Source organism: Rousettus aegyptiacus, unplaced genomic scaffold (assembly GCF_014176215.1).
Source record: "Rousettus aegyptiacus isolate mRouAeg1 unplaced genomic scaffold, mRouAeg1.p scaffold_m13_p_4, whole genome shotgun sequence".
NCBI classification, from domain to species: domain Eukaryota; kingdom Metazoa; phylum Chordata; class Mammalia; order Chiroptera; family Pteropodidae; genus Rousettus; species Rousettus aegyptiacus.
The window spans coordinates 935,001-962,839 of NW_023416307.1; the positions used below are offsets into that span (position 1 = coordinate 935,001).

General features: G+C 55.3%; 1 protein-coding gene across 3 annotated transcripts in view; it reads right to left on the bottom strand.

Annotated features, from left to right (window-relative positions):
- Nucleotides 1-27,839, bottom strand: part of BACE2 (beta-secretase 2) — a 71,482-nt gene that overhangs the window by 9,114 nt on the left and 34,529 nt on the right. For 2 of the 3 annotated variants that reach the window (XM_016121761.2, XM_036218835.1), the window contains exons 3-8: nucleotides 21,390-21,606; nucleotides 18,059-18,187; nucleotides 17,132-17,266; nucleotides 15,893-15,994; nucleotides 12,520-12,669; nucleotides 6,916-7,084 (exon numbers count right to left, since the gene is read on the bottom strand). In XM_016121761.2, the coding sequence (XP_015977247.2) occupies nucleotides 6,916-7,084; nucleotides 12,520-12,669; nucleotides 15,893-15,994; nucleotides 17,132-17,266; nucleotides 18,059-18,187; nucleotides 21,390-21,606 (902 nt within the window). The remainder of the gene's footprint in view (nucleotides 1-6,915; nucleotides 7,085-12,519; nucleotides 12,670-15,892; nucleotides 15,995-17,131; nucleotides 17,267-18,058; nucleotides 18,188-21,389; nucleotides 21,607-27,839) is intronic. The other variant, XM_036218836.1, reaches the window with a different exon arrangement.

The window sequence follows — 27,839 nt, forward strand, 5'->3', positions numbered from 1 at the left end:
CCTAACCCATGAGATGCGGTCGGCACCGGGGCTGGCGAACTTTTTCTCTAAAGGACCGGATATCACATATGTTAGGTTTTGGGGGCCATATATGATTTTTATCATCTATTCCTTTTTATGTTTTACAGAACCCTTTAAAAATGTGAAAACCATTCTTAGCTGAAAATAGGCTAAATGTCAGATTTGGCTGACAGGCTGTTGCCTGTCAATCTGTGGTCTAAATATCTCAGTGAGAAAGCAGAGATCGCCAAAGTACATCAAAACTAAGACCGACTATACACTGCCTACAGGAAACCCACTCGAAGTGTAAACATTCAGATCCGTTAAAAGTCAAAGGATGTAGAAAGATGCGTCATGCCGATGGGAGTTAAAGGTAACCCAGAGTAGCAGTACGAATACCCTACGATATGAACTGTTCACTTTATACCAGTTATATCTTAAGAAAGCCGTTTTAAAAAAGCAAAAGAACGAGGCTGTTGAAAAAGTCTGTCAAAGAACAGCACACAGAATATGGTCGCATTTAGGTTAAAAAAGAACAAACCGGCCCACGTGCTCTCAGTCCGCGGGCCTGACTTTAGCGTTCCTCCAGTGGAACGCCGGTGATGGATTTTTTCATACTTTTTAAAATATATGTATATGTATTATAACGTACAATAAAAATACAAAAAACCCCAACAGAATCAAATTTTCCTCAACACACACGTGTTACTTTTAGTATCAGAAAAGATACGTATTTTTCAAAAAAGTTTTTGAAACCTAGTACCAATTTAGGTCATCCACCTACTGTAGAATCCGGAACAGCTGCGTCCTCACATCGGGGAACTAGCTCCTCGTTATTAAGGGAAGGTTGATTAAAACGACTTCTGTGGGATATTTTCCAGGAATGCCATTCACTGGACGTTTATTACATACACTACTATCTCTATGCTCATAGGACGGATTTGAGTTTTTCACATCGCCTTTATCTATGAGACGTTGGAGTCAGCAGTCCTTAAGAGCGTGGACCCTGGGGCCAGGCTCTTGGGGTTCAGATCCCAGCTCCCACTTATGAACCGTGTCACCTCATTTGTATGCGGTGATAATAACAGTGCCTACAAGTCACAGTCTTGTTTGGATAATCAAGTGAACGGAAGTTCAGCCCTCAGCACCTGGGATAAAACTCCCTAAGAAACACCTGTTAACATACTGTTGTCACTTTAAATTCTTCCATCAGCGTCTCGGGTTCAAATTTTAATTACGCATTTTCGCTGTCTCGTTCCCCAGAAGGTCGGATCCAGTTGATAACGAGTAGCTGAGGAAGATATGTCAACTATAAAAATGAAAATGGTTGTCTCTTTTATTTCTTTTTAATCATAATATACAAAATAAAGTGAACTGTCCCCCTGGCCCTGAGGCATTCTCTGACCAGGAGTGTCCTGGAATTACAGGACAGGTGTTCTGGACACAGCGCCGTTTTGTTCCCCAAGCACGTGAAAGCCACTTGCAGTCCAGGACCTCAGGGTTCTCGCCCACCCCGCTATGCAGCGGGGCTGCCTGACTTCTGCCTCGGGTGCCCTGAGGCCGTGGCATCTTTAGATTGTATTCTAAGCAGAGGACGGGGACATGTCTCCGAAACTGTTCTTCTCAGCCGACGTTCCTATTTTTAAGCATGAACGTGTACCAGATGATCCACTTTCAACCTGAGGCAAAGGAAACTCACAGCGCAAGGCCTGCCACAGTCCCCGATGCGTCTCCAGTTGTGTAAGCTGAGATCTACACAGCTCTTGGGTGCTAAATGTCTCAGTCTATAAAAAGAGACGGGTGGCATTTCAGAAGCTTTGGGCGCATTAAGAGAGTTGTCAGTTTGAACACTCTATTCTTTTCCCAGCTGCAGGACACTTGGCCCGGGCGACACAGATGCTCCGTCTTCAATATCTGTTCCAGGTGAGACTATCTACGGGAGACCCAGGTCGACCAGCTCCATGGCACATCGTGACTGCTCCCTTGTTTGTTTGGCTCTGATCTGAGACTAGAATAGTGACGATCCCCAGGGGTGGTGGTGGCGGGGGGCGGGGGTGGTGAGCTGGAAAGAGGCGGACAGCCTAACAGATGCAGCTGGGTAATTTTTTCCCCTAAAATACCCATCACCTTTCCACCCACCGCCATTCTGACCTATCCTGGCTGAAAAAGGGGATGGGGGTGCGGACCCCGTGTACTTAAAAAGCTCCCAGGAGCCTCTTCCAAGAGCTCCCACTTACCACTTTCTACCTTGTCGCAGCCCTCACAGAGAAGCCTAGTCCTGTAAGGCAGGGATTGTCTGTCAAGTGTAAATCAGTACGAAGACCAAAATAAAAGACAGGGAGAGAAGGGCTCCATCGGGTGCTGGTTGTTGGCACGAAGGGGGAACTTTCTCCAACTATGACACAGAGAAATGAGGGTAAAATATAATTCCCGGTTTTTAAATATGTAGTTGAGCCCAGAAATACACACTAGGGCTGCTGATCTAACGCCCAGGTGTTTGTGGAGGGAGGAGGGGGCGGAAGACTTGACCCTGGCGCCAAGGAGCCCAGACGCCCGTGACGGCCTGGTCCATTGGTGGAAGGAGCTGGAAAACTCTACCAGTTTGGAAGGTTGACCGGTCAAGGTCTGAGGAAGATAAGAAAGAATCTCTTATGAGGAATGGCACCTCCAGACCATACTTCGAGATTCCATGGCTGGAATCTACATTTACACAGCACGGTGGAGAAATTCAGAAGTTCTCACTGTCTGAGGACGCTCAGCAGAAACAAGCGCGAAGCTGCTTTTTAGCAACAAATTCACAACCCAAGGTGCACCGGCCTCTCCCAGAAGGAAAAGCAAAAGCAACGCTCCCCCTAAAGACAAGCTCGCAACCAAAAATGCAAGCCAAGTGAGGGAAAAAAAATCCGCTGTGAGAGGAGAGGCGGCAGACTCAAAAATGGAATTAACTATCCATAGATGATCGAAAAATACAGTCTGCTTGAAATTATACCATGGCTATGTTTAAAGTGATTGAAAGCTGACTAAAATCCCATAAGACTTTTTTAAACTAAACGAGTCGATTCAAGAGTTCATAAAGGAAAGAAAATTAAGAAAGAATAAGAAGGAAGTTTTGAAAAAAGAAGAATAATGAAAGGAAACAAATACTATAAGATACATCAATGCAATGGAATAGAAAGTCCAGAAATAAATACATATCTTCCAAATATTGATTGGAATTTGGTAGGCAATAATAGTGAGATTTCAAATTAGTGAATTAAAAATGAATTATTTGATAAATGAACAATGGAGAAGTCATCTTGGGGGGAAATGTTTTACTCTACCCATTCTATGCCAAGGTAATTCAAACATAAATGCCTTGAATAAATCTCAAAAAAATTTCAGTGAGGAAGGCCATTTAATATGTGACAGAAATCAAAAACATTTGTATATTGTAATCCATTATAAGTTCAAATATCATTTACAATTGAGAGAAAAATTATAGCATTTTTCCTCTGAATAGTTAATTTTTCCATTACCTAAAGAGCTCCTACGGATAAATATAAAAAACTAAAAACTCAACAAAAAAATGGAAGAAGGTATGAGTGGATTGTTGCAGAAAAGAAAAAAACAAATGCTCTTAGAAATACAAAAAGAAACTCAACCTCACCCATATAAGGTAAAATGAATTAAAATGACGCTGAGATAATTTTTTTCACCTATCAGACTGGCACGTACCAAATCATCTAGACATTCCATTTCCAGAAGATCCCATTCGCTTGCACAAGGATGTTCACTGCAGTACTGTTTATAACTGCAAATATTAGAAACGACCCAAATGATCATCAGCGCGAGAGTGGGTAAATAATCTGGGTATATTCATACAATGGAATACTATAGAGCAGCCAAAAAGAGTGATCCAGTACTCGTCACATGAAAAATCTAGAAAATGTAATATTGAGGAATAAAAGCAAGTCGGCAAAGGATAAGCACCATACACTAGCATTTGTATAAATTAAAACTACCAAAACTCCAAACCGACCGATCTGTGTTTTGTTCCTAGCGTTTATTTCTAGGTGTACGGTGGTGAGCTTCTAAGATGACCCCCAGGCATTTACCCTTGTGCAGTCTCCTCCGCCATCGACCGATAGAATAGGGCAGAAATGACAGTATGTCACTTCCGAGATTAGGTCACAAGAACTCTATGGCTTCCATCTTGGGTGCTCTGTTGAACAACGCTCTCTCTCTCTGGGGTCACTTGCTCTGAGGTGACCAGACACCCATCTTGGGGGCATTCAGACAGGCCTGTGGCCAGGTCCATACGGCAAGGAATGGAGGCTTCTGCCGACCACGTCGCTGAGCTTGGAAGTGGCCCCTGCAGCCTTCGGATGAGAGACCCTGGACTGGCAGTGCCCAGCAAGGCCACTCCTGACCCCGTTGACTGCATCCGGCCACAAAGTGCAGCTGACTTGGGAGTTAAGTTGTTTCAGAACCATAACTAACCCAGGGTGCTTTTAGCCGTGCACTGAAATTATAAATGTGGGGTAATTATGAGAAGAACATACACCGATTTCAGGATAAAGAGTAACTGTAGGGAACACAGCAAGGCGGGACTTAGCTATACTCATGTTTTATTTCTACGATAAATTTTTGAAGAAAATATAGCCGAATGTTAGCATTTGTTAAATCTGGGTGTTCTATTACGTGTATACCTAGTAGATGATTTCCTGTAATTTAAAACATTTTCTTTGCTATTTAAACCATGTTATAAATTAAACATAAACACTTTGAAAAAAAGGCAGGGTGTGCCTTCCATTTATTAGGGTGCCATAGACCGCTGCCTCGCTCCTAATTGCGGCCCCGGGAAAGTAAATTACTTTCACGGCTCAGTGATTTGCACTGGAGAGAGACACAATAAGGGGCCATTCCTACCGCCGGAAAAAAATCTAATGGGTAAGTACCCAAACCTTTAATATATTTTCAGAGAATGGCAACGGAAGACTTAAATAAGAGCACCTAACAAAGAATTCATGATGAAATGCAGGAGCGCATCTTTGCCTAGAGACGCTTAATATTAAACTGTTTTCAACAGCAATTCACGCAGGAAGCAGACGGTGGTTATGCTCTCTGCGGTCCTAGCCAGGGCGGACAGCATCGTCGCCGTTGCCATAGTAGCCTCTACTTTGATGATATTTAACAAGAGGACAGAAATTGTGGGGGAAATTGCTTTAGTTCTTAGATGCCCTAGGTTAGAAGGAGTTAGAACAGTCACAGCTGAGAAATGCAGTAGTGTTTCAGGTTCTGCAGCCTAGGGGAACGCCACCGAGAGGGGTGCCCCTCAGTGAAAACCCGACCGGCTGGAGGAGTTAATGCACAGCTCGAAGGTACGCATTTGCTCACGACCAAGATTTAGAAAATGATACGTCTCGAGGACCTCGGGTCTGTTCACTAATGAGTCGAAGAAGAAATACTGCAACGTAGCGAATACGCACGTAGTCTATATAGACTTTATCTATATAGACTATGAACAGGCTTAATGGTCCAGATGTCATTTTTCCTTTTACTATTTCTCTCCCTCTGTTCTCTGAATCACTATTTCACTTTGCAGGAAGGACAGTGTGTTGAAATGACAATATGAAACGTCACCTACCTGCTTCCTTCACCAGGGTTCCCGTTTTCAGACCACCATTTGGGCAGCACGAAGTCATAACTGAACTCTCCCCCTTCCGAATAAGCCAGCTGCGATGAGCATTTTGCCTGCATCCCTCATCTCCAAACGCCGCTGTCGGCTTTAGATCGGAACGAGGGTCTGGTGGCCGCTGAGGCTACAGCGTGGCCAGCGAGCATCCTCGCTTGTCCTGCAACCATCTCTAAGGGTGAAGCTTTCTTTCATCCTAGTCATGTTTCCTCTCCTTCACTACCCGGTGATCTTGTATCCCACTGTAAGGCCCCAGTTTTCTCCTGTCCGGCCTCCTCGTCATCAGTTCATTTTTCAACCTCACGTTTGCTTCATTGTTCAAATTACCGACATAACTTCGAGGCCGCGTTCTGTTGCTGACGCTGACCAATGCGCCAGGATTTCCCACCCTCTGCAGAATTTCCCACCCTCCGCGAAATTTCCCACCTCCTGCGGAATTTCCCACCCTCCGCGATCCCATCTGGAAGCTATAGCTCTGCGGCCACTACCTGGCCCTCGCACTGTCTCCCCATCCGCACAGATGGGTCTCTGACTCGCCTCTCCTTGCTAGCTCCATCCTCCGCCAAAGCCCGAGCAGTGGGAATACTCCATTTCAAGCAAACTGTCACATCTGAAGACGTTTTCAAGTTTAAGGAGTTTAACTATCCTATCACCGTTATCGTATTCTCCTGGCTTCTCTGAAGACCGCCCAAAGCCCCAAGCCAGGCGTCACAAACTAATGCGCCTGCGCCACTTCATGCCATCTCCTCAAAGGAATTCCTTGAGAAAAATGGGTTCCTTGGTCTCATTGTTTTAGGATTTTTTTAAAAAACCAGCAATGACAGGCATTTACTTCTTGTTTTATAACAGGGATTTCTCTGAGGGAAAAAACATACGCAGCTTAGCTATAAACTATCTTCTTAATTCATTCCACTGTTATTGTCAAAAACTACACTCATCCCCTGACTCCGGGGAGTGTTTTCGCTCCCGGAATGACGCGCCATCGTACGTGTGACATGGAAGAGAATGGCAGCGCCTGACACTTGTCGAGCATTTGCCACATGCCGAGGACGGGGCTAAAAGTTTCACAGAGACCAGCTCGCTTTTCCTCTCAACCACCCCACAGTGCATTTTACTGATGACTTTGACCACCGGTGACAGGCATGCGTGAAACAATCCGACAGCATCTGACTCATCGAGAACTGTTCACTGACATAAAGCACCCCAGCTAGGTCTCCCTGTCCCATGCGGGGGTCACTCACCTGCACAGGGGCTGGCTGCAAAGCCCACCCGCTTCCGGGCCCTGTCGAAGACCACGTAGAAGCCCTCCATCACGGTGGCGCCGAGCACCAGCGCGTTCGCGGAAGGCGAGATGCCGAATCGGTAGCACTCGTAATTCAGGCCGGCCCCCATCATGGGCTGGATGTAAAGCTGTTTAAGAGGAAAGAGCCGACAAACAAGGAAAAGTATGAATCACGTGACATCGTGCAACCATTGAGGTCACAGCAAGCTCGGGACCCTCCGAGGTGCTACGGGGAGCTATGAGACAGCAGATGCCGCCCCGCCATCTGGAAGCTGGGATCATAAGCATGGTGACAAACATCGCCGAAAACGACAGACACACGCACACCGCCTGTAACTGCGCACAGGTGCCCCCGCACAGAAGGCGCCCGACCACCCAGCAGTCACTTGTCGACCACCTGCTGTGGCCCAGACACTGTCCTCAGCGCTGGAGATGCAGGAGGAACAGCACATGGTCCTGGCCCAGGGAAGCGCCCACCTGTGCGGCAGGCAGGTCCACGAAGGCTGAGCGGGGAGCGCTCCTCCAGGCCCCGTCCGTGGGCGACGCGGACCTGCTCACTCTCCCTCCCGCGTAACTCCCTTCTTCCCTTGACGTCTGGTCGCAGGTCCCCTGTTCTCCCTCAGTCCCTGGCTGCTCCCTCTCGGGCATCCATACTGGATTTGCTTCGCCTCCCTCACCTGTCCGCATCTGGCCTCCCTCTGTGTCCCCTCCCAGGTGACCCGTGCAGCCACGGGGTCCTCCCCTCCTCCCCCGTGCTCTGTGCTGAGACCCCCGAATCTTCGCCTCCAGCCCAGATCTCCGCAGCCACTGCCGCACGCCTTTGTCCAGCCTGCTCATTGCTCAGCTCACATCTCAAACACAACGTCTAAAAACGGAATTTTGGACATTGCCCCGAATCCGCTCTTCCCCCGATGTTCTCTGGGTCAGTTAATCCACGATACACCCGTCACTCAGGCGCCGGGCGCGGGGCAGGGTCGCTCCCCGTCCACCGAAACCACGGCCGGAGTCCGCGGGCCTGGAAACCGCGTCGAACCTCCTCGCTCCCACCTCCGCCGCCCCTGCCCTGGTCCGGGTCCCTCTCGTGCTCTTCTCTCGCAAGCTGCTGCAGTGGCTCCCGACCAGCCCCAGGGTGCCGCCTTCCCACAGCGATGGTGGCCTCCTCTGTCAAAGAGGACGCCGAAGTGGGTGACGTGGCACAGGGAGGGTGAGCTCCCCGGGACGGGAGGGAGACGCCATCCCCGTCGGGGAGAAGCGGCAACAGGTAAGAAGTTCCTACATGTGCAGGAGCCGTGCAGGTTAAACACACGTGACGTGTGGCCCTCGAGAGCCCCTGGGGCGGGCAGGCGTCTGTGGGGAACCGCATCAGCACTTAAACCGTCAGGGCGCAAATCGATTACCCGTAACTACGATCCCTCTGCTTTCTAACGGCAAAGTGTTAAAATGTAGGCGGTTGAGAGAATAGACTGTCTTCATGTGACATAATGACAAATATTTACAAAAACGCAATACAGTATAAAATGAGTGAGAAGAGGACTTTGCGCCAAGGGGGAAAAACACCAAAGGCCTGGAGGGAAAAGTCGAGCTTCGGGGACAGGCAGAGCCCGGGGTCCTGCAGCTGGCGTGAGGGACAGGCGGGGATTTGGCGGGAGCAGCAGAGACTGGAAGGGGCCAGCAGGCGGGGCTGCCGGGTGACAGCGGAAGGGCGGGGGGCAGACTGAAGGTGACCAATGAAGGACGAGGCGCGAGTCCTCCTGACAGAAGCGCAAGAACAGTGCTCAGATCCGAACAGAAACGCAAACCAGAGGTCGAGGTGGAGAGGAAGCGCGTGGTCAGGCCGAGACCCGAGGGAGGCGACGTCCTGCGCGCCTCGTGCAGGAAGCCTGGACGGGGAGGCGTGTCGGGGATGGAGGCGAGTAGGCACACAGCGGGGGCCTCTCCTGGAGTCGCCCCTTGCTGGACGTCACGTAGCTGCTGTGTCCAGGGCCCTGGCTGGCAGTCGGATGTTTGCATGACAGTCTGTCTGTCCGTGAGCCCCTGTTTGAGGCTGGGAGTCCCTAGTCCTCACTGCATCACGGCCTGGACACCTGGGGTCCACAGGCCCAAGAACATGAACACGCGTGTGACCAATGAGCCGGCCGAACTTGTCAGCGCTAAATGAATCAGACGGCTTCTCAGGGGTGTTGACTGAAACTAGGAAAGGCGGCTCCCTCAGCCGCCGCTGACACACGCGCACACGCGCACACATACACACACACATGCATACAAATGGACACACACAAACGCATGAGCACACACACAAGCACACAGCGCACACATGTGCACAACACATGCACACACAGCACACACAATGCACACGTATACACACATGCATGCACACACACGCATACAAATGCATAAACACATGAGCACACAGCACACACATGTACACAACACACAACACACACACGTATATGCACACATGTACAGGAGCACACACATACATGGGTACACATGTGCACACACATGCACACAAATGCGCACACACACGAACACACACAGTGTGCATATGCGCACAACAGACGCACATACAACACACACGACACATGCATACACACATGCATGTACACACATGCATATATGCATGCAAACACACACAAACACATGAGCATGAGTACAGCACGCACATGCACACATGTACACACATGCACACACATGCACACACTCACACATATGCACATGTGCACGCACACACACAGGCCTACCTTCGAGTGAACTAAGTTCATAATAAAACCCAAACAATCGTCACGTATGATGCGGCTGATGACGCGGGTGTAAACGTGACACAGACTGAATTTGCGTCTTTACTGTGCTCTCGGCGTGCGTGCCAGCCGACTCCCAATGCAAGCTCCAGACTGTAAATGTGTAACGTGTCGGGAAAGCTTCAGAATCTCTGAATAAACCGTCTGCCTTAAACTGAAATAGCACAAATAGACGAATCGCCGGTATTTAGGCTGAAACTACTTACATTTATAGGGTTATGTGAAAAACAAAAACCAAAAAACCAGAATTTGCCTGTGGGCTGGGGACTGATATTTTAACAGGCCAGACAGGATTCAGCCCATGTGTTTTGGAAAATAGTGTTGGTGACAGACGAAATGTAAGCAAATCGCCTTTTTCTGTGCTAGCGGTCGCTTGCCCACCCACTCCTGCTGGCGCCTGGCAGGTCCTCTGTAGGGACTCCATTCCACAACTCTGGTGACAGCCCTGACTGTTAGGAAGGGGGCCGTAAGGGCAGAGCCGAGGTGTCAGGAGATGACCCAGCGCTGTCCCTGACAGGTTTGCCACCAGCATAGGAAACCAGGAACACGGTGGGGCAAGGAGGTTTTTAAAAGTCGAAAATGTGAGCACGTCAGTCAACGACCAAATCCCTACAGTCTCGTAAGTGAGAAGATGACTAAATCCTCAGGCGGAGATGTGTGAATGAGATGTGATCCTCCCAGACCTCCCTCGGTGTCCCGCCCCCCACGGTCCCCAAGCCGGAGCTGGCCCTACAAGCTGCTGACGAGCCCCGGCGAACCTTCGGTTGGGATGGCTGTCACCCGCCCTGGGCGTGAGGATTTCCCCTCATCGCTGTTTTTTTTTTTTCCTCCTGCTTCATCTGTGTTTCTGACTCTGTGTTTCTGGCATTTATTTGCCGGCACGTGTTCACCTTTGACCTTCGCCTTTAGTTACACACCGCACCGATGAAACCACGTCCACGTGTTGCTGTTTGACAGACCAAAATGTGATCACAAAGAGCACATGATTTTAAAGATGCTGAAAACGTATCGTTCTGACATCATTCTCTGCAGCGCTGTGCATCTACGGGTGCTGCAGTTTTCTGAAAATGTCTTCGGCAAGCGGCATTCTTTCTCCTTTATAAAGAGACAGACGGGAAGAGCCAAGTGACTTGCTTCACGTTGTAATGTGTCCAGGGCAGTGCCGAGATCGTAGCTCAAGGAGCTGGCTCTCCGTCCGTGCGTCCTCTGCTGTGCTGCGTTTCTCAACGCTTTCGGTACTTTCCCCAACAACTGCCCGTTTCTGGAGTGTACTGTCCCCCGCGTAAAGTCGAAAACGGGGAAAAGGTAACATTATCATCTACTTGTTTCTTCTGAAATCATTCTTCCTTTCCTGTCCCTCGCGCCCACTCCTTTATCCCAGATTCATCGGATTACGACAAAGACACACAGATTTATGAATCTAACCTATCTCCATCGGCCACCATCCGAAGGAAGGGTGGGCTCTAAAACTCGCGGCTCTCCTCCTCAAGGAGAATCATTCAGCTGAGAAAGAAACAGAAGCGTGTGCGCTCTTTCTGAAAACGGAAGTTGAAGGGCAAAGGTGAGAGCATCACACATACCCTAAAGGTACGATCCTGTGCCAGGGGCGCAGACTAGAAAACATGCGTTGTGAGTGAAGGGCGCAAGCTCTCAAACGGGCTCTGCTTCTCCACGGAGCCTCGACGGAAGACGGTTGCGTGGGTTGGGTCTTCGAGGATGAGAAGACTTTGGATACATGGATGGAGTTGGGACGAGAGGGCGTTTCAGGCGGGGGAGGGGGCGGAAGCGAAGGTCAGGAGACGGGAGGAGGGAGGACAGCGACCGATGGCAGGAGGGTCAAGGGGGTAGCAGGAAACAGGCTGGAGAGCAAGGGAGGGTCCGGCGAGGAGAGAGGGGCCGCCACTCTTTAAATGGCGGCTTTGAAAGCTGTGGTTCAGGAAGAGTAACCCGGCAAAAGGTTGGAGAGGAAAACAGAGTGGGGACCGGGGGTCCCCGGGGGGCACTCTCGAGGTCCCCAACAGAAGAGGGGACGTGAGTGGTGTGAGTCAGGGCCACGGGACGGACAGGCTAAGGAAGACGAGCTTGGTCTGTTGAATTAGATGCTTAGGATGAAGAAGGAATCCATGACTTATTGAATGTGGAAAAAAAGTCTTCATCTCTGAGAATCGAATTATTTATTCATAAATAAATAAAAAACGCATTATTGCCGTGGCAGATGCTGCAAAAAGGCCCTGGATTCTTGGCCTTTGCTCGTAGCCACACCCTTCTGCTGTGACTTTGCAGCTCCTGCTGTCAGGAGACGGCGTCTACCAGCACCCCCGCCCCCGCCCCCCCCTAATCTGGCCGTGGCCTCGTTTGTGCAGCACTGTGCTTCCGGGGGCCACTTCTGGGCCCAGACAGACCTCAGAACCCTGCAGCACTGCGTGAGGCAGTGCTGGGTGGTGAGCGCCCACGGGCCCATCGCTCCGTTGACCTGGCCACCAGATGCGTGAGTGAGGCTGCCGTAGGTCCCGCCCACCACCAGCTGACTGGACACACGTGAGCCAGCCCGGCAGGATTGGCGGGCCTGCCCAGACCCGTGAGCAGGAAGAAACGCTCACGGTCCAGGCCGCTGGCTTTCCTGGCTGCTCGTTACGCAGCACGATTGCACAGCCGAGCCTCGCCACCCGACGCAGGTGCGACACCCGGCCGCACGCATCGGGCGAGAGCCGCTTTGCCCTTGCAGGCTGCACGGCACAGACAGACGCCCAAACCCCAGCTCCTACCTGAGGCAGGAGAGTTATGCGGAAGGACCTGCTGGAGTTCTCGTCTCTCAGGTAGATGGAGATCTTAGGGAAGTAAGACCAAGGCGCTTCGGAATTCGTCCAGCACGCCAGCTGGGACCCCGTCCAGAAGCCGTCAGAGAATTCTGGAATCTGGACAGAAGGAGATCACGGGAGAAATGAGTCGTCTGGCGCATGGGTGGGGAACAGCTCCCGGCTCTCTTTGTCACCTGGCCGCGTGCCCACGGGGACAAACGGCGTTTAATTTGGGATGCGCGGCAGAGACATCAGTGCCCTGGGAGAGTCACGGCGGCGGCAGGATAACAGGTATTAGGGTCCCTGAGGCGCGGGAGGGCTCGCTGGCATCAGGCGGCGTCTTTAGTGTTTTGCAGCAATAATTACCTGAAGCCTCGGATGCTGCCGCCGGCTCAATGATGTTACCCCGTCTCCTTTACAGACGAGGCAACCAAGGCAGAGAGAGGCGAAGCAATGGGCCCAAGGTCACGCGGCAGTTGCCACGGCCTTTTAGAAGGGACGCCGGGTCCTAAATGCGGCCCTCAGGCCTCTTCGGGCATCACCTCTCCTCCGAGCCCCCTGCGCCCAGCGAGGCTCCTGGAGCAAAGCCCCGCGGGCTCGCTCTCCTCTGAACATCAGCGGCCTCCCCCAGATCAGAGCTCGGAGGCTGCCTCATCCAGGAAGCCCTCCCTGACTCCCTCACACGGGGGCGGTCCCCGGCCGGGTATGCTCCGTGCTGGGAGCAGTTCCAGTTCCACGTTTATCGGCGTGATGGGCTCGCTCTGTTTCCTGCACTAAGGTCTGAGTCCTCCAAGGACAGAGGCTGCTGTCGGCACCTGCCTGTCGTCCTAACGCCGAGCCCGTCAGAGACGCGCAGGAAGGATCTGTGGGAAACGTGAGCGGGCAGGGACAGGACGGCCACCGGTGCCTCGCGTCGGGCCCGGAAGGTGACGGCCCCCACTCGCGTCCACTTGCTCCCCCATCTGTAGGTGCTGGAGGCGCCTCTTCTGACCCCTCCAGCGGGTGCCCTGCTCAGGGCAGGGCTGGGGCGTGTGGTGGGGACAGGCCACACCGACCGGGAGGAAGGGCGCCGTCCGCCGAGGGAGTGTCCTTGAAGAAGAAACGCCTGAGCCGAGGTGAGGGGCGGGCAGGCGTCAGTGAGGGGTGGCGGGGGACGGAGGGCCGAGCAGGGGACCCGTCCTCTGAATGACTCGGATGGTGGCCACGGAGGCTGGCGCAGAGGGCGGGAAGGGGCGTGAGACAGGCCGGGGGAGAACCGGGTGCTCCCTGTGCATTTATCAGAGGTCTGAGTTCCGCGGCACGTCAGGTGTCCTCTGGGGGGGTCACTTGTTCTCCCCCGCCAAACCCTAGGGGCTGGGCTGGGGGTAGACGGCCACATTCTAGAATCGGTGATGGGCAGGTGGGAAGTGACAAGGTGGCTGTGAACAGCACAGCTCGGGGGACAGTACAGGCAGGAGGGGGGCCCAGGACCCACCCTGAGGAGCGGGCCGGCAAGAGAGACCCCCCCACGAAGAGGGGTCGAGGGGCGGGAAGAGGTTCCAGGCGCAGGGTGTGACGGAAGCAGAGACAGGTGAGCGGGGACGCAGCAGAGGAAAACCCGGCAAGGACCGAGCACGCCGCGCTGTCACGGGACGACGTGGGCCGGCGCCCCTGCTGCGCACAACGGCAGGTGAGTGGGTGTCAGCCCCCCGCCCCCGCCCCCGCCGGGGAGACGCCCGGGAGACAAGGCCCCGTGCTCTCTGCGCCCGTCGCAGGCTCTCTGCCCAAACTGGCAGCGACTGACCGGTGACGATTCCAATGCTGGCGTTATTTCCTCCTTTTATAAAAGTTAGGTGGATTTGGAACATGCATCCTGGGAAAGGCCCTCTTGCCGGACGAGTCGATGGAGGCAGGTGGGCATTTTGCTGGATCTGCGGGAGAGCTGGGGGTGCGGGGCGGGCACCCAGGACTCGGGCTCCGGCGCCAGCGCTAAGAGCTGGTCTGACCACAGACGAAGGACACGGCTCAGAGGGGCCGAGTAGCTCTCCCCAGGCCTCCGGGGGCCAGGCCACGCGCCTTAGGGGACAGCTCACCCTCAGGTCACAGAGCTTTCACGTCAGAAGTGGCCTTTGAGTGGGGGCCCTCCTGTTTCTGCATTTTCGAGTTGGAGAAGTCGGGGGCGTAGTCCGGGTCTTCACCGCACACAGACCTGCAAACCGCCCCTGTCCTGAACCCGGCCAGAGCATGGGTTCGTGCTGCGTTCACTCTGAAGCCAGCGCCTTCCTCAACCAGACCGGAAACCCGAGCACCGAGCGAGCAGCTTAGATGCAGCGGGCAGAGAGAGGGGGGACAAACGCTTCCTTGGTCAGCACACAATGGGACAGACGGCGACGCCTCCGGCCCCGTGGACCGTCCCTGCCCAAGACAAACAACCTTCCTGGGTCTCTCCCTCCCGACACAGGCTCTGAAGTCACAAGGTCATCTCTTGCACAAGACAAACGCATTTTGTAACTTCGTTCCTTCCACCTCGTGGTTTCCTTACGAAGTCGGTCACCGCTGGCCGCGTGACGCGGTGACTCCGGCGGTGCCAACGCCCGTCGGCTCCTGCCCCGCGTCCCCCACGGCTCCGCGAGGGGCCGATGTCACGGATGGCAGGGCGGCCTCCGCAGGGCAGCGCCCTGGCCCTCACGGACGCGGTGAGCCCTGCCTCGGGACGGGGGACAGGCGGCCGCAGCTCGGGACGTCACATGCGCAGACGCTCATGGGGACCCGCCGAGGACGCTCTGACTCCTGAAGAAACTCAGCAGGTGGCTCCACACTCATTTCGCGCAGGGTCTGATTTGCGGCTGACATCCCAAACCTAAGGCCCCAGAACCTTCACTGCATTTTTTTTCCCCTTTTTTGACTCAGCAGACCGCACACTGCCGCGGGCCGTGCCTTGAAGACCTCTTGTCTCTTTAACGGAGGAATTAAAATCCCAGAACAGCTGGACTGAGGCCAAAAGGACGTGTGACGGATTTTTGGAGTATTTTTAAGGGCTACAAACATATTCCTGGTTTACTATTTACTTTACTGTAGTCATGTTACCAAGTTTGTTTTTTTTTTACATTTAAAAAGTGCTACACCAACGTCACTATTATTCGAAACACTAAACAGCATCGCACGCTCAGACCCAAGACCTCTCAGGTTAAAACGAAGGAATTATTCAACGTTCAACAGCGAGACCGTGAACTTAATCAGTAATAGTTAAAAACAAGACAAAGCGCCCTTCGGCGTCCTCGGATGGGGGCAGCCGGAACACGGGGCCACGCCGCCCGGCCTGCGGCCGTGGCCCGGAGCGCGCCGGGCCCCGCGCACTCACCAGAGACGTGCGGACCACGGCCTCGACCACCGCGTCGAACACCTTCTGGGGCAGACGCAGCAGAGTGGTGCCGCTGTCCACGATGGCCTTGTCCGCGTTGTACTAGGAGAGGGGGGGGAGAAGGCGCGTGAGGGACGGGGCGCGGGACCGGGCGCCCCGCGGCCGCGCACGGCTCTGGCACGCGTGAGCTGGGGCAGCCGCGGTGCCTGCTTCGTGCCGACAGGCCATTCCGTATTCCCAGAGTCCGGGACCAAAGGTCTCTGAGCCCAACGGGCTCACTTCACAGGTGAGAAACGGAGGAGGTCAAGAAAGGGAAGGGACATGGCCGAAGCCGACGGCCCTCCCAGTGCTGGGCTTGTCCCTGATTCAGAGAGGCCCACGTGCGCCTGTCAAAGAGCCCTGACCGGTAAGGAGGAAAGACCCATTCGTCCTCGGAGGGGGAAATGACAGATTACATGCCATTTACACAAATCGTACAGTCACTTGTCACGCTGCCAATGAAGAAAGAGAACTAGACACATTCAGTAAGACACACGCGCGCGCACACGTGTGCACGCACACACGCACACGTGCACATTCATGCACACACACGCGCACACACGTGCACACGCGTGCACACATGCATACACACACACAGGCTTTGTCAGCTCTGTCCCCTCCTCGGCCATTCCCCACGTGGCTGGGTGCGGAGGGGCCAGTGAGGCCAGCGAGGCCCGGGCTCGCCGCCCCGCACGGCCACCCGCTGCCGGCCCTGCCGAGCCGCACGCGTCCTCGGAGCCCGATGCTCCTTCGGGCGGGTGCTGCGGGCCGTGGGGGCCGTGGGGATTTGCCGGGAGCGCGGGACCGAGCTGGTGATCCGTTCTGGGCGTCCTTTGGTTCATGTTTTCGCCCCCCGCTCCTCGCCTCGCACTGACAGGACCCTCCGCGTGCGTGCTCTCCGGAGTTCGAGGGCCACCGGGCAGAGACGAACGGCGGATCTCCCCGCTCGCCATTTCGCGCTATTTTGTTCCCCGTTAAGGCGGTGGTGGTGGTGAGGGGGCATCGTTGTTTTTTTTTTTTTTGGGGGGGGGTCATTGATTTAAACTTGTCGTACAAAAAGGCCTGTGACGCTTAATGTCACGGCGCTTTGCTTTGCCCCGCAGTGCGCCTTCTGGCGCCACGTTCGGGTCCCAGCTGTAAGGGCTGGGGGGGCCGGGCACACGCAGGCAGGCGGGCGCGAAGGGCTCGGGGCGTGGGTACCTCTCTGCAGTCCAGGTTCAGACTCTGGCCTCCGATCTCCAACTTGAGGATTTCTATCTGATAATACCACTCCTCCTTAATCGGGGTGTACCAGATGTCTCCTCTGTACAAACTTGGTTCGATCCCACCCAGGACCTGGGAAGAAAAACATTCACAAGTATGAGACAGAAAAAAACGTGCAGTCGGCGCTTTCACTGGGTTGTGACGTGACGAAACGAATTTGTGTGCTTGAAAATTACATGGGGACATTTTGGGGCCACGCATGCACAGGTGGTCGAACAACGCCCCGGTCTAATCGAGCAGCTTTGGTGGTTCCCCTTACGTAAAGGAGGTGCATGCGATTCCAGCATTACAATATTGGGATTTTGCCCCCAAAGAAACGCGGTAGAACAGTGAACCCCGCAGGTCGATAATCACGCGGTCCCTCGGAAGTCGGAGGGTGACGTCCCGCCCCACACGCCTGCGTGGAAAGCAGGACAATGCGTGTGTGTGTGTGCATGTGTGCGTGTGCGTGCGTGTGTGTGTGCGTGTGTGTGTTGATATAGAAAATAAGGATGGACAGGTCTCCGTGTCTCCACAGCAAACGTAGGAGGCCACGGGCACCCCCCTTTGCCTTCCTCTCCCAGAGTAAGGCCCACCTGCTACATACGCCCTCCCCACTGGCCCCTCCCTCGTCTATCAAAAATGGTTAGTTACCTTTCAAAGGAGAATTTTAAGCAGCTTTAATGGCATTTGGGAAGCAACGAGCATCATCTTTTGGATGGCGGGATGATTAGGAAAGGCGAGAATGGTACCTAATTTCACCCATTTCAATAGGTTCTATAATAAGGACGATCAAAACTTCGCAGCGTGCCTACGTGCCTCACATGCGGATCAGGGTCTTAATAAAACGGACTTTTCGCGTCTTCGAGGCCAAAGGGTACGCACCAGACTGCCACCGTTGGTGCCGGCTCCGGCCACCGGCAAGCCCGCTCCGCACGTCTGCATGGAGAAGACGTTGGGGATTTTCGCTTGTGCCACGAGGGAATCGAAGAACGTCTCCAGAGAACTCGAGGGCTGCGGAGGGATGAAGAGGGAGAGCGTGGTGAGGAGGCCCCCGGGGCGGACCCCGGCGCGGCGGACGCCGTGGTCTTCCGCTATATCTAGTTTTCTCATCGCTGAAGCATAAACGAGCTTATGAGAAGGGACGCTAATCCAGCGGCCTCCAGCAGGACCCGCCACCCGGGGTGTGCTCCCTTTTGCGACGGCCACGTCGTGAAAACGAGGTGGCGTTTCGGAAGCTGTGGGGGTGCTGTGGCGTTTGTTGCCACGGCCGCCTCGTGAGGCAGGCGGGAGATGAGGAAGCGGCGGCCAGGACACCTGGGGGGGACACCAGAGGGGGACACCGGGGGGTTCTAGGCTTAGACAATCCGGAGCAAGGAGAGAACAGCATCTCCAGGGGCCGCAGCCTCAGGAAAAGCACATCGGCTCCTGCGGCCACAGCCAGCTGTCCATCATGACAATGAGAGGTGGCTGACCCGTGGGGACAGTCCATCTCAGGTCCCGCATCGTGCGGCGCGGCCGAGCTCTGCCACCTGTCTACTGAGTTCTGGTAGCAATAAAGGGACGCGGACGGTCAGCGGAGAGCCCTGAGTCGGGGGTGGACCTAGGACGCGGTGCTCGCCAAGGAAGGTGTGAGACTCGCATTTAGACTGTGGCTGTGGCCGCCGGGAGGCGTCAGTCCGGTCGCTGTGGGCCGCACGTTCCTGATGAAAACCTGACGGCAGGAGCAGAGACGCCGCGGGCAACGTCAGCCTCTGGTCCGCCGAAGGCGCCGACGGTCACTGCCGGCACGAAGCGAGCCGAGAGTGCTGGAGGCGGCGAGGGGCCCCGCTGTCGGGCCGGCGCGCCTCTTCCCGAGCCCTCCGCCTGCTCCTGCTGCCGCTGCCTTCCTGGCGCCCGGGGCATCTCGGCGCAGACGCTACGCGTCACCTGTGTCAAAGCCCCTGGTGCGCGGGCTCTGGAAGCGGCTGGGGCCGGCGGTGACGCAGCCTGCTGCTCCCCTGTCGTCCGTCCTCCTGAGAGGCGGCAAGGGAAGCCCTGCCCAGAGTCGACCTGACCACGTGACGTGCTCCTTAGCCTCCTCCTCTGTGAGCCGGGGGTGGTGACAGGCTCCCGGAGCCGGCCTGGGGCTGAAAGGGGTCGGCGTCACGTGAGGGGCCTGGAGCAGTGCCCGGCACACAGGAAGGGGTCTGTCACTACCCTGTCGAGCTGTTCCGCAGTGGGACTGTGCTCCGGGATCCCTCTGGAGCAGCGGTCCCCAGCCTTTGTGCACCAGGGACCTGTGTTCCTCTGAGCCTGATGACCTGAGGCGGAGCCGAGGCGGTGATGCCGGCGCTGGGGGCGGCTGCAGACACCGGTGAAGCTTCGCTCCCCTGCCCGCCGCTCACCTCCTGCTGTGCGGCCCGGCTCCAAACAGGCCGTGGACCAGCACGGGTCCGTGGCCCGGGGATGGGGACCCCTGCTCTAGAGGATTAAAAGCGCACAGTTGCCTGGGACCAAGAGCACTCGATTCGGAAAGCGTGCAGCTGGACCCGGGCCCCCGCCGTGGGAGACCCCCGAGGTGGTTCTGACAGACGTGGCAGGGTCCAGGATGGAGCGGGACCGCCACACGCCTGGCCACCCTGCGCGCTCAGACCACATACTTCAGAAACCCGTCTGGGCCAGCGACCCAGGTGGCCCTGGTCTCCTGTTCCCAGCTCTGCTTCCGACAGCCTGTTACTGCCTCCTTGACCCTGGGGACGGGTGGCCAACCTTGGCATCTCACAGACGAAAAGATTAAAGGTTCTGTGAGGAGTCAGGCCCCCCAAAAGAGGCCCGAAGTAGTTTATTCTCAAAGGAAGTCTTCTATCTTATTAATTCCAGATCGTTTAGCTTTCCTCTACCGTCTTCCCAATAATCAGCATAAAAACAGTGACACATTTTTCATTTTCAAAATCGCAAGAAGATGAAACGCTTTGCCCAAGGTCACATTGTCGGTATTTAGGGATGCGAGTCATTTCCGGTCTGTGGACGGGTTGGGACATGCACGGGGCGAGGGAGAAGCCGCCGGGCCTCACGCCTCTCAAACGAGCGCAGCGTGGCCTTACAGAGTCTGCCCGAGAATCGAGGGAACCAACATCTTGTCATGTTCTCAGCCTCGTATCTGATGGCCACTCTTCCTCCTGGAGAAGCCGCAGGGTTGGGGACCTACCTGCCCGCTGTCCCCCACCCCCAATGGCTAATCTCATCCCCCACACCCACCCCCATCCCACCACCCCCCTCCCCCGCACACACACCGTTTGCTGGCACAGCTGAGCGGGGGCAAATGTCTTTAAGGGAAGGGATCTGCAAGGGCCCAGGGGGGCTCTCGTCACGGCGCCTGCCACTCTCGAAACCAGGCTTCTTTGTTGTTTTCCACCGGCTCCGGCTCGAAGCCTGACCCTGACCAAGAGGACCAGGCGTGGTACCTGATTCCAGGCAGGAGAGGCGACCGCCTCCGGCTTTGCTCAGCTGTGCCCAAAGCCTGCCTCGGGCACAGCCTCAGGCAGCGTCTCCCGGTGGAAACTCCCCAGGCTTCGGGGAGCCTGCCCCCCACTCCTACACACCAGCAGGACTTCCTGTGGGTCGGCCCGAGGACAAATGTTTGGAGAACATTCAACTCTGTCTTTCCCCGTTTCGTGACGGTTCTGATGCTGGTGGGAGTGAGGGAGGCTTCAAACTTTCTCCTTGGCACGTCCCAATTCCAGTGGCCGGCTGTCCCCAGGGCGGGCTTTCAAGTCGTCCATGCTCTGGCTGCAGGTGCCCCCTTAGGGTGACCTGGAGCCATGGGAGGCAGCACGGGGCTGTCTTAGCCCCTGCCAGGGTTCCAGTGTCTCCCGTAGGCTCCATCTTCATGCAAACGTATGAATTTAATAAACGTCTTTTCTTTTAATCCTACCCTAATAAGAACTCTTAGACAAACACTGCAATCTAAGTGATCGGATTCTATTAGCATTTTAAAGCTACACAAGGAAAACAGATAAAAGCAGAAGACGAACAAAAAAGTGATGCTTGCACAAAGGTTTAAAGAATTGTGCCATTTACCTTTAATTTTAAAAATGCTAAGAAATATATTTGTGGCCACTGGTCTCCCAACCACGTGATTCTCACTGGGCCCACCGGACCCACGCGCCAGACTGTCCTGTCTTCCGAACCCCCTCCCATTTCTGGGTATACTCACATTCTGGGTTATTCCTACCTTAGCCAGGGCAGCATAAGCAAGTCCGAGGATCCCGTTCCATTTAATCCCGGGCAAGAAGAAATTCTCCGACTCAAAGATCGTGGCGACGTTGACCACGAAAGAACCGTTGAAGCCTTTTGGGATGGTGACGACGTCCTCCCCGACCAGGCCGGCCCAGCTCCCCTGCGTGTACTTGACGGTGACGTCGAAGCCCTTCGGCCGGTACGTGCTGGACCTGGAGGAGGCAGAGGACAGGGAGCGCCGTGCTCTGGCCACGGTCCGTGTCTCACGGGGCGGCCCTCACGGCGGCAAAGCCGCTGCCCTGCTCACGGAGGGGACCGCAAGCAGCTCTCCACAATGACCAGAGTCCGTGTGGACAAAGCGACATTCCCACACATCGTAATCGCTAACCACGGGGGCGACGGCACTGTCTTCCACGCCGCATGTAAGGAGTCCTGGGCTTACTGTGTGGCCCCCGAGTTTAGCATCTCCGCGCCCCAATGCAACCCCGGAAGTCAGGAGTTTGACTGAACTGCGTGAGCCGTTGGGGCGCAAGCTTTGTGGGGACCCTGCGCTGCTGGTTTGTGACACGGGGCGGGGCTGGCAGTCTAGAAGGACGTGCCATCAGCTTGTGCTAGGCACAGCCTGGGGCTCAGAGTCACACCCGTCACTGCGAGGAGCTTCCTCCTCGGGGCCGCACTGGCCCAACGTCACCCGAGGCTCCCCGCCCCTGCCCCCAAGCTGGGGATACTCAGGGCAAAACGTGGGGGGTGAAGCTACAGACCTGCTGCACCACAGATCCCCGGGACGCCATCTGGAACCCGCCCCACAGGCACAGGGAGCCGGGGGCAGGGGCTACACACACACCACGGCACGAACGAGAGACGACGGCAGTGGGCAGATGAGACGAGGCAGACCACGGACGAGGGGACGGACTCGCGAAATCCCAGGCAGCGACCAGAGCGCCCAGGGCGCTGGGGCAAGGTGCGGCGGGGAGAGTCGCCCGGGCCTCTCCGACAGGCCTGCGTGTGTGGCGCCTGCATGAAGACAGTGAGCCGCGGGGAAGGACATCCTGGCGAGAGGCAGCGGGTGTCATGGCCCTGGGCCGTCCAATCCCATCAGGTAATTCTCACGCCCATGCAGGTCCGAAGACTCTGTGGGGCCATAAATAGAAAGGAGCCCGAGGGACATCTTTCGGCGCCTATCTGGGCTTTGAAACCATGGCCCCACCAGGAGAATGATCCAGTTCCTAGAAGTGTCAAATCGCCAGCTAATTCTAGAGTGTTCCTGTTTGCCTGCGGCTCTCATTCCCCTCGGTTTTAACAGTGAGTCTCTGAACATCGCTCTTGTTCAGTCCTTAGTTCAGAACTATGTCAACTAGCGCAGTCTTCTTTGGGGTCAGCGAGGAAGTCAGGTCAGAGACGATGTGACTTTTCTTGTTTTCGCACATCTGGGAACTGTTCAAATGTTGACAGTCCTTAGTTTAGTAAATTGTACTTCTGAGAATCTGACCCTGAGGGGATGCCCCAGAAGCGGACAGAGGTTCATGTTTAAAGACAGTCGTTATGCTTTACTGATAATAGGAAAAGTTGGAAACCACCTAAACGCCCGGTAAAAAGGAATTGGTGAATTATGGTATAACCACGCAGTGGACTATTACACAGCACTGAAAAACAGTATTGACTAAGAAATTTTCAATGACATAAAAAAAAAAATTAAGGTAAAAGAAAAATTTATATATGTGTCAGAATCATCTTCGAGGTGGTTTATTACCCCCCGATAATGACAGCTGCTACTTCTGCATAGGGGGGTTTCATGGGGGACATTCGGTTTGTGGTTAGGCCCATCCACATTTTCTGCATCTATAACTTTCATAATCAGGGAAGAAATGATTTAATTTTTAATTATGGAGTATAAAATGTAATTATTACATTTTATATTCCATTATGAAGTTAGAATGAACCAAGTTTCTCTAAAATTAGTTGCTTCTAACTTCATAATGGAATGTACAATGTAAAGAATGTCTCATTTTCATGTTTGCTTCCTGTTTGAGCCCGCCCACCATGATCTCAAAGGGGGAGCGGCATAAAGAGACTGTTTTGCGTGCCCATCACCTGACTCGGGCAGGTACCGACGGAAGTGAGAGTGGGCAGACCCCCAGGTCCCACCGGAAATCACACCCATGGAGTACAGAGCCTGGTCACGGAATCGTGGGCCCGTGAGGGCTGGTGACCTGCAAGCTTTAGCGTCGGTGGGAATCCAGGTGTGCTTGGCACACGGCAGGGGCTGCCCAGGTTTATGTTGAACAGCAGTGAACATGCTGAGTTATTCAGTCCCTTTGGACAACGCAGGTCTTTCAACAAGTTCAGAAACTTGATTGGTGGTGGAAGAGGCTAGTAATTCTGAAATGCTTGCAGGAGATGACGGCGCACAGGGTTGGCACGCTTTTTCCGTAAAGGGCCAGGAAAACACTGCTTTAGCTTTTGTGGGTCACATGACTTCTATGACAAGGACTCAGCTCCGCAAGTACAATGAGGAGGCGGTCACGGGCGACAGCCACACGGCCGTCCCTGGCTGTGTCCCCATAAACTTTCCTCACGGAGCAGACGGCAGCTCCGATGGAACCTGTGGGCCCTCGTTTGCTAACGCTCGATCTAGAAGATCAGTTATGTCCCCCAAAACGGCCTGAAGTGCCAGGACTTTCTTTTGAGAAGTTGTTTTCTTTTAACTGGGTCCAGGCGTCTGCCCAGGCGAACGAGAAGAGCCTGAACCTCTATGTCACGTGTCTTCTATAGTCACCTGACTAGGCCGCTGGCCCCTCAGAGGAGGGAGCTTTCTGGACATTTCGGTGCTGTCTGCAGAGAGGCGGAAGGCAGCTGGAGTTACACCGCCCAGGTCGCCACGCTCGTTCACCTGCTTGCCAGCCGTGTGCGACGCGGGGCCAACTTAACGAACCTCTCTGCGCCTCGGTGTCCTCGACTAGAGAAACGGAGACGGTAGAGTACCAGGTCTCACTAGGTAAACTTTGAGGATTAAGAATTAATATCGTAAGGCGCTTAGAACAAAACTCGGGAACACAGCAAGCATGCAGCAAAAACAGCTGCTGTCGTTACAATGCTCTCATCACTTGCGGCCTGAATTCGGTGTCCGAACTACTGTTAGCAAGTGCAGGATTCAGAGTCATATAATGTCTTATAAACTATATAAATGTCTAACCAGTGTACTGTATACTTGAAATGAATCAAAAAATTTTTAAATGGTAAAAAAAAAAAATGTGACTACAGCGTGACAAAAAAACTGAACTACTGCTATTTTACATCAGTTTAAATGGCCACACGTAGCTCGTGGCCTTGCAGCATGCAGTCTGGATGACGTGAGGACGAGGAATCCTGAGCTCATCCTCGCGGGGACCCTTGGGCCAAACCCCACAGCAAAGGCCCGGGAGGCGAGCTGTGAGCAGCCTGCAGCGTGGCTAACGCAGTTTCCAGCACTCGATTAAAACCGAGCGCGTCCGTCCGTCTGTCCGTCCGTCCGTCCGCCCGCACATCCCAGCGTGGCACCGGGCGGCTCGCAACCGCTCCGAGTGTTCATCGGCCAGGTCGAGAGGGGGCCCGGGTGGCTTCCCCTCCGCGTGCTCGGGAGCGGCAATCAGCCCGGGGTGCGGGGAGCAGGCAGAAGTCCACCCACGGCAGCAGAGTCACTCAGAACCGAGTTCAGGAGACAGTCTGCTTCCCGTCAGCGTGCCCGGGGAACACAGGAACGAACGGCGGAATCAAGGGAACCGAGGAGAGAAAAGCCGCAGAGCGCGCGATTGTTGGAAGAGAAACCCGCCGTTATCTGGGGAGGAGAGGAAAGAGAAGGAGGGAGGGCTCCGAGGTCACCCCACCCAGGCGAGGTCACCCCACCCCGGCGAGGTCTAAAGAACTGTGCCAGGCCTCCCCGGGGCGCTTCAGCACATCGCGGTTTCGGACTCTGCCTTCGGGGTTGTTGGCCTGGCGCAGGTGACCAGATCCCCCTTCTGGACCCTTTCATGGTTCTGGAAGTGACCAGACCACGGGACCAGAGCTGCTCGGTTGGAGCCCAGCCCGGCAGCTCACCAACCTCAATGATGGCCAGTGCTGGTGTGAGCCGACAGGCCACGTCCGCTCCTGGACACGCTCCAGAAACTAAACGACTGGGCAAAAGTGTCTGTCATTGTCACACGGGCATTTGACATGAGGCATTTGGCCTGGGGGTCCAGTTCGACCCCCTTAGGGGGGCCCCCAGGCACTTCCCCATATTCTAATTCTGCTTACAAGCATCAGCTGAGGAGAAGAAACTGCCCCTTGCCACGCCCGCTCCGTGGGGCTCACCCCAGACGGAGCTTGGGGGGAGGGGGTACTGCAGTGGAAATAAACCGAATTTCCTGACTGCATCGGCAGGTCAGAGGGATGAGTTTATTGGATCTGTCATCAAGCCAACTGGCCAGAGGCCATTTTATTGGCTAAAAAAGAAGCACATCTGAAAAACACACCACCTTCTTTTCACTGTGGCGTAATTCGTTGGAACTCTCACCGCCGTGACAAGCAGGCTTCTGATGGGAACGAGCTCTACCCGAGTGACTAACGACAGCCTGACGGCTCATTCTGTAAATCAAAGAGATTTTGTCAAAGAACCCCACGCCAAATCTCCAATTACCGGAAAATGTTTCAGGGAGCCTTACCCCTGAATACCCAAAGTCTGGGGGACTTGAATCAGAGGAGCGGCGTCTCGGAGCAGAGACCTCTGTGAAGAGAACCGAGGGCGTTCTCTCGGCTTCCATCACGCGCGGCGGCGGGAAGCGTGTCGTGGGCCACCCGAGCGAGGCGAAGAAAGTGCCGGGGAAACGGATCGCACGCAAGTCACACGGAGAGCGACCCGCGTTCGGAGCTCGCGACTTCACGACACCAGCTCTGTGCTGATGTGGGAAGCACGGGAAGAGAAAGCCTTGGGGAGAACGTCAGGGTGAGGCGAGCACCGTGCAGGGCCGCGGCCGGCAGAACGGGGCGCGCCCGGCGCTCAGAGATGCGACGCGCGTCCGTCTGGTCCGGCCGGGAAGGAACCCGACAGCCCTGCTGGGGATCCGTCCTCTTTGAAAAAAGGCGGCTTCAGAGCTGGAGGCCAAACGAAGGGCGAGTGACGTTTCTCGGGTGCTGAGACGCTTCCGGCAATACCTGCCGCCAACACCTGCGGACGGGGAGGTCCCGCCGAGGCTGGAAGGCGGAAGCGCCCTGCGGCGGGCTGCGGCTGACCACGCGGGAGAGGGAAGCCCAGGCCGCCCCCCGCACATCGCTGGGCTCCCGCGTTTCTTTTCATTTGGCCACGGAAGGGGAACTCGGTGGGAACCGGGGGAGCTCAGAGAGCTGGGAGGGAGCCCGAAGCCGGCGGTGGCGGAGGGAGGGTCAGCCGTCGTGGGTGCTCTCTCTGTTCCCACGTTACACTGGGTGCAAAGGAGCCAAGAAAAGCTCATTCCCTGAGTATGAAAATCAGGGGCGTGTGCCCCCCGGACACAGACCGGGCTAGGGCGGCAGGCGGGGACGTTAACCCCTGCGTCCTGCTGAAACCCGGAAGAGCAGCGTGGTTCGGCCAAACCACGAGCAAAGCGGAGGGTCGGCGGGCTGGCCGGGGTCAGTCCAACGCTGTCGCATGTTACGCGGCGCTGTGTTCCGCGTTCGTAACGCCGACCGTCACTCACCCTGGCATGCTACCGCGGTTGCGTCCACGTGGACGGACGGTGACTGGGTCGGAGACGGGGCTGCGACCCCCGTCAAACCCCGGCGATGGCAGAGAACCACCGCGAGCTACGGGGAGGGAGTGCCGGTCGCGGTGTCGGAGCTGCACATTTAAACCGGGACGGCTCCCTGCCGTCCGCTGCACGGTGCGGAACAGCTGTCTCCTCCTGTGTCGCGTGTGTGCGGGTGTGAGACGGGACACGGGCTTCCCGCGGGGAGGAAGCCTGCCAACTGTGACGAAGCTCTGGGTCTCTCCGTCTGCCCGCGGTGGGCGTGGGGAGCTGGGTGCGTGTCCCGACGAGGGTCGCGTAGCAGGAAGGACGCAGGGCTGGGATGGCTTTGCCGCCGAGATAAACACCCTTTACGTAGCTTTATAATAACACTGAGCTGGCCAGGAGAGCGCCCGCTGCGTAAGCTGAGGGAGGCCATTCTTTTGAGGGGGCTTTACCAAGAGTCTTCACCGCTTTGGAAAACCATGTCATCGACCCAAGTGGCCCTGGGCGGCCCGGTCCACTCCAACCCGCTTTCATCGGTCTGCACTGGGCTGCGCGCCCTCGCGTGTGCCCTGCTCCACACGCCTCCCGCCGCGGTCCAGCCAGAGCATCCGCACCTCGAGGCACTGACCACCTCTCTACAAATTACCCCCTTTTCTTCTCCCCCGTCCCACATCCGGGCACTCGGAATCACGTCTGGAGGTAAGTTACATCCACTTCAGAGC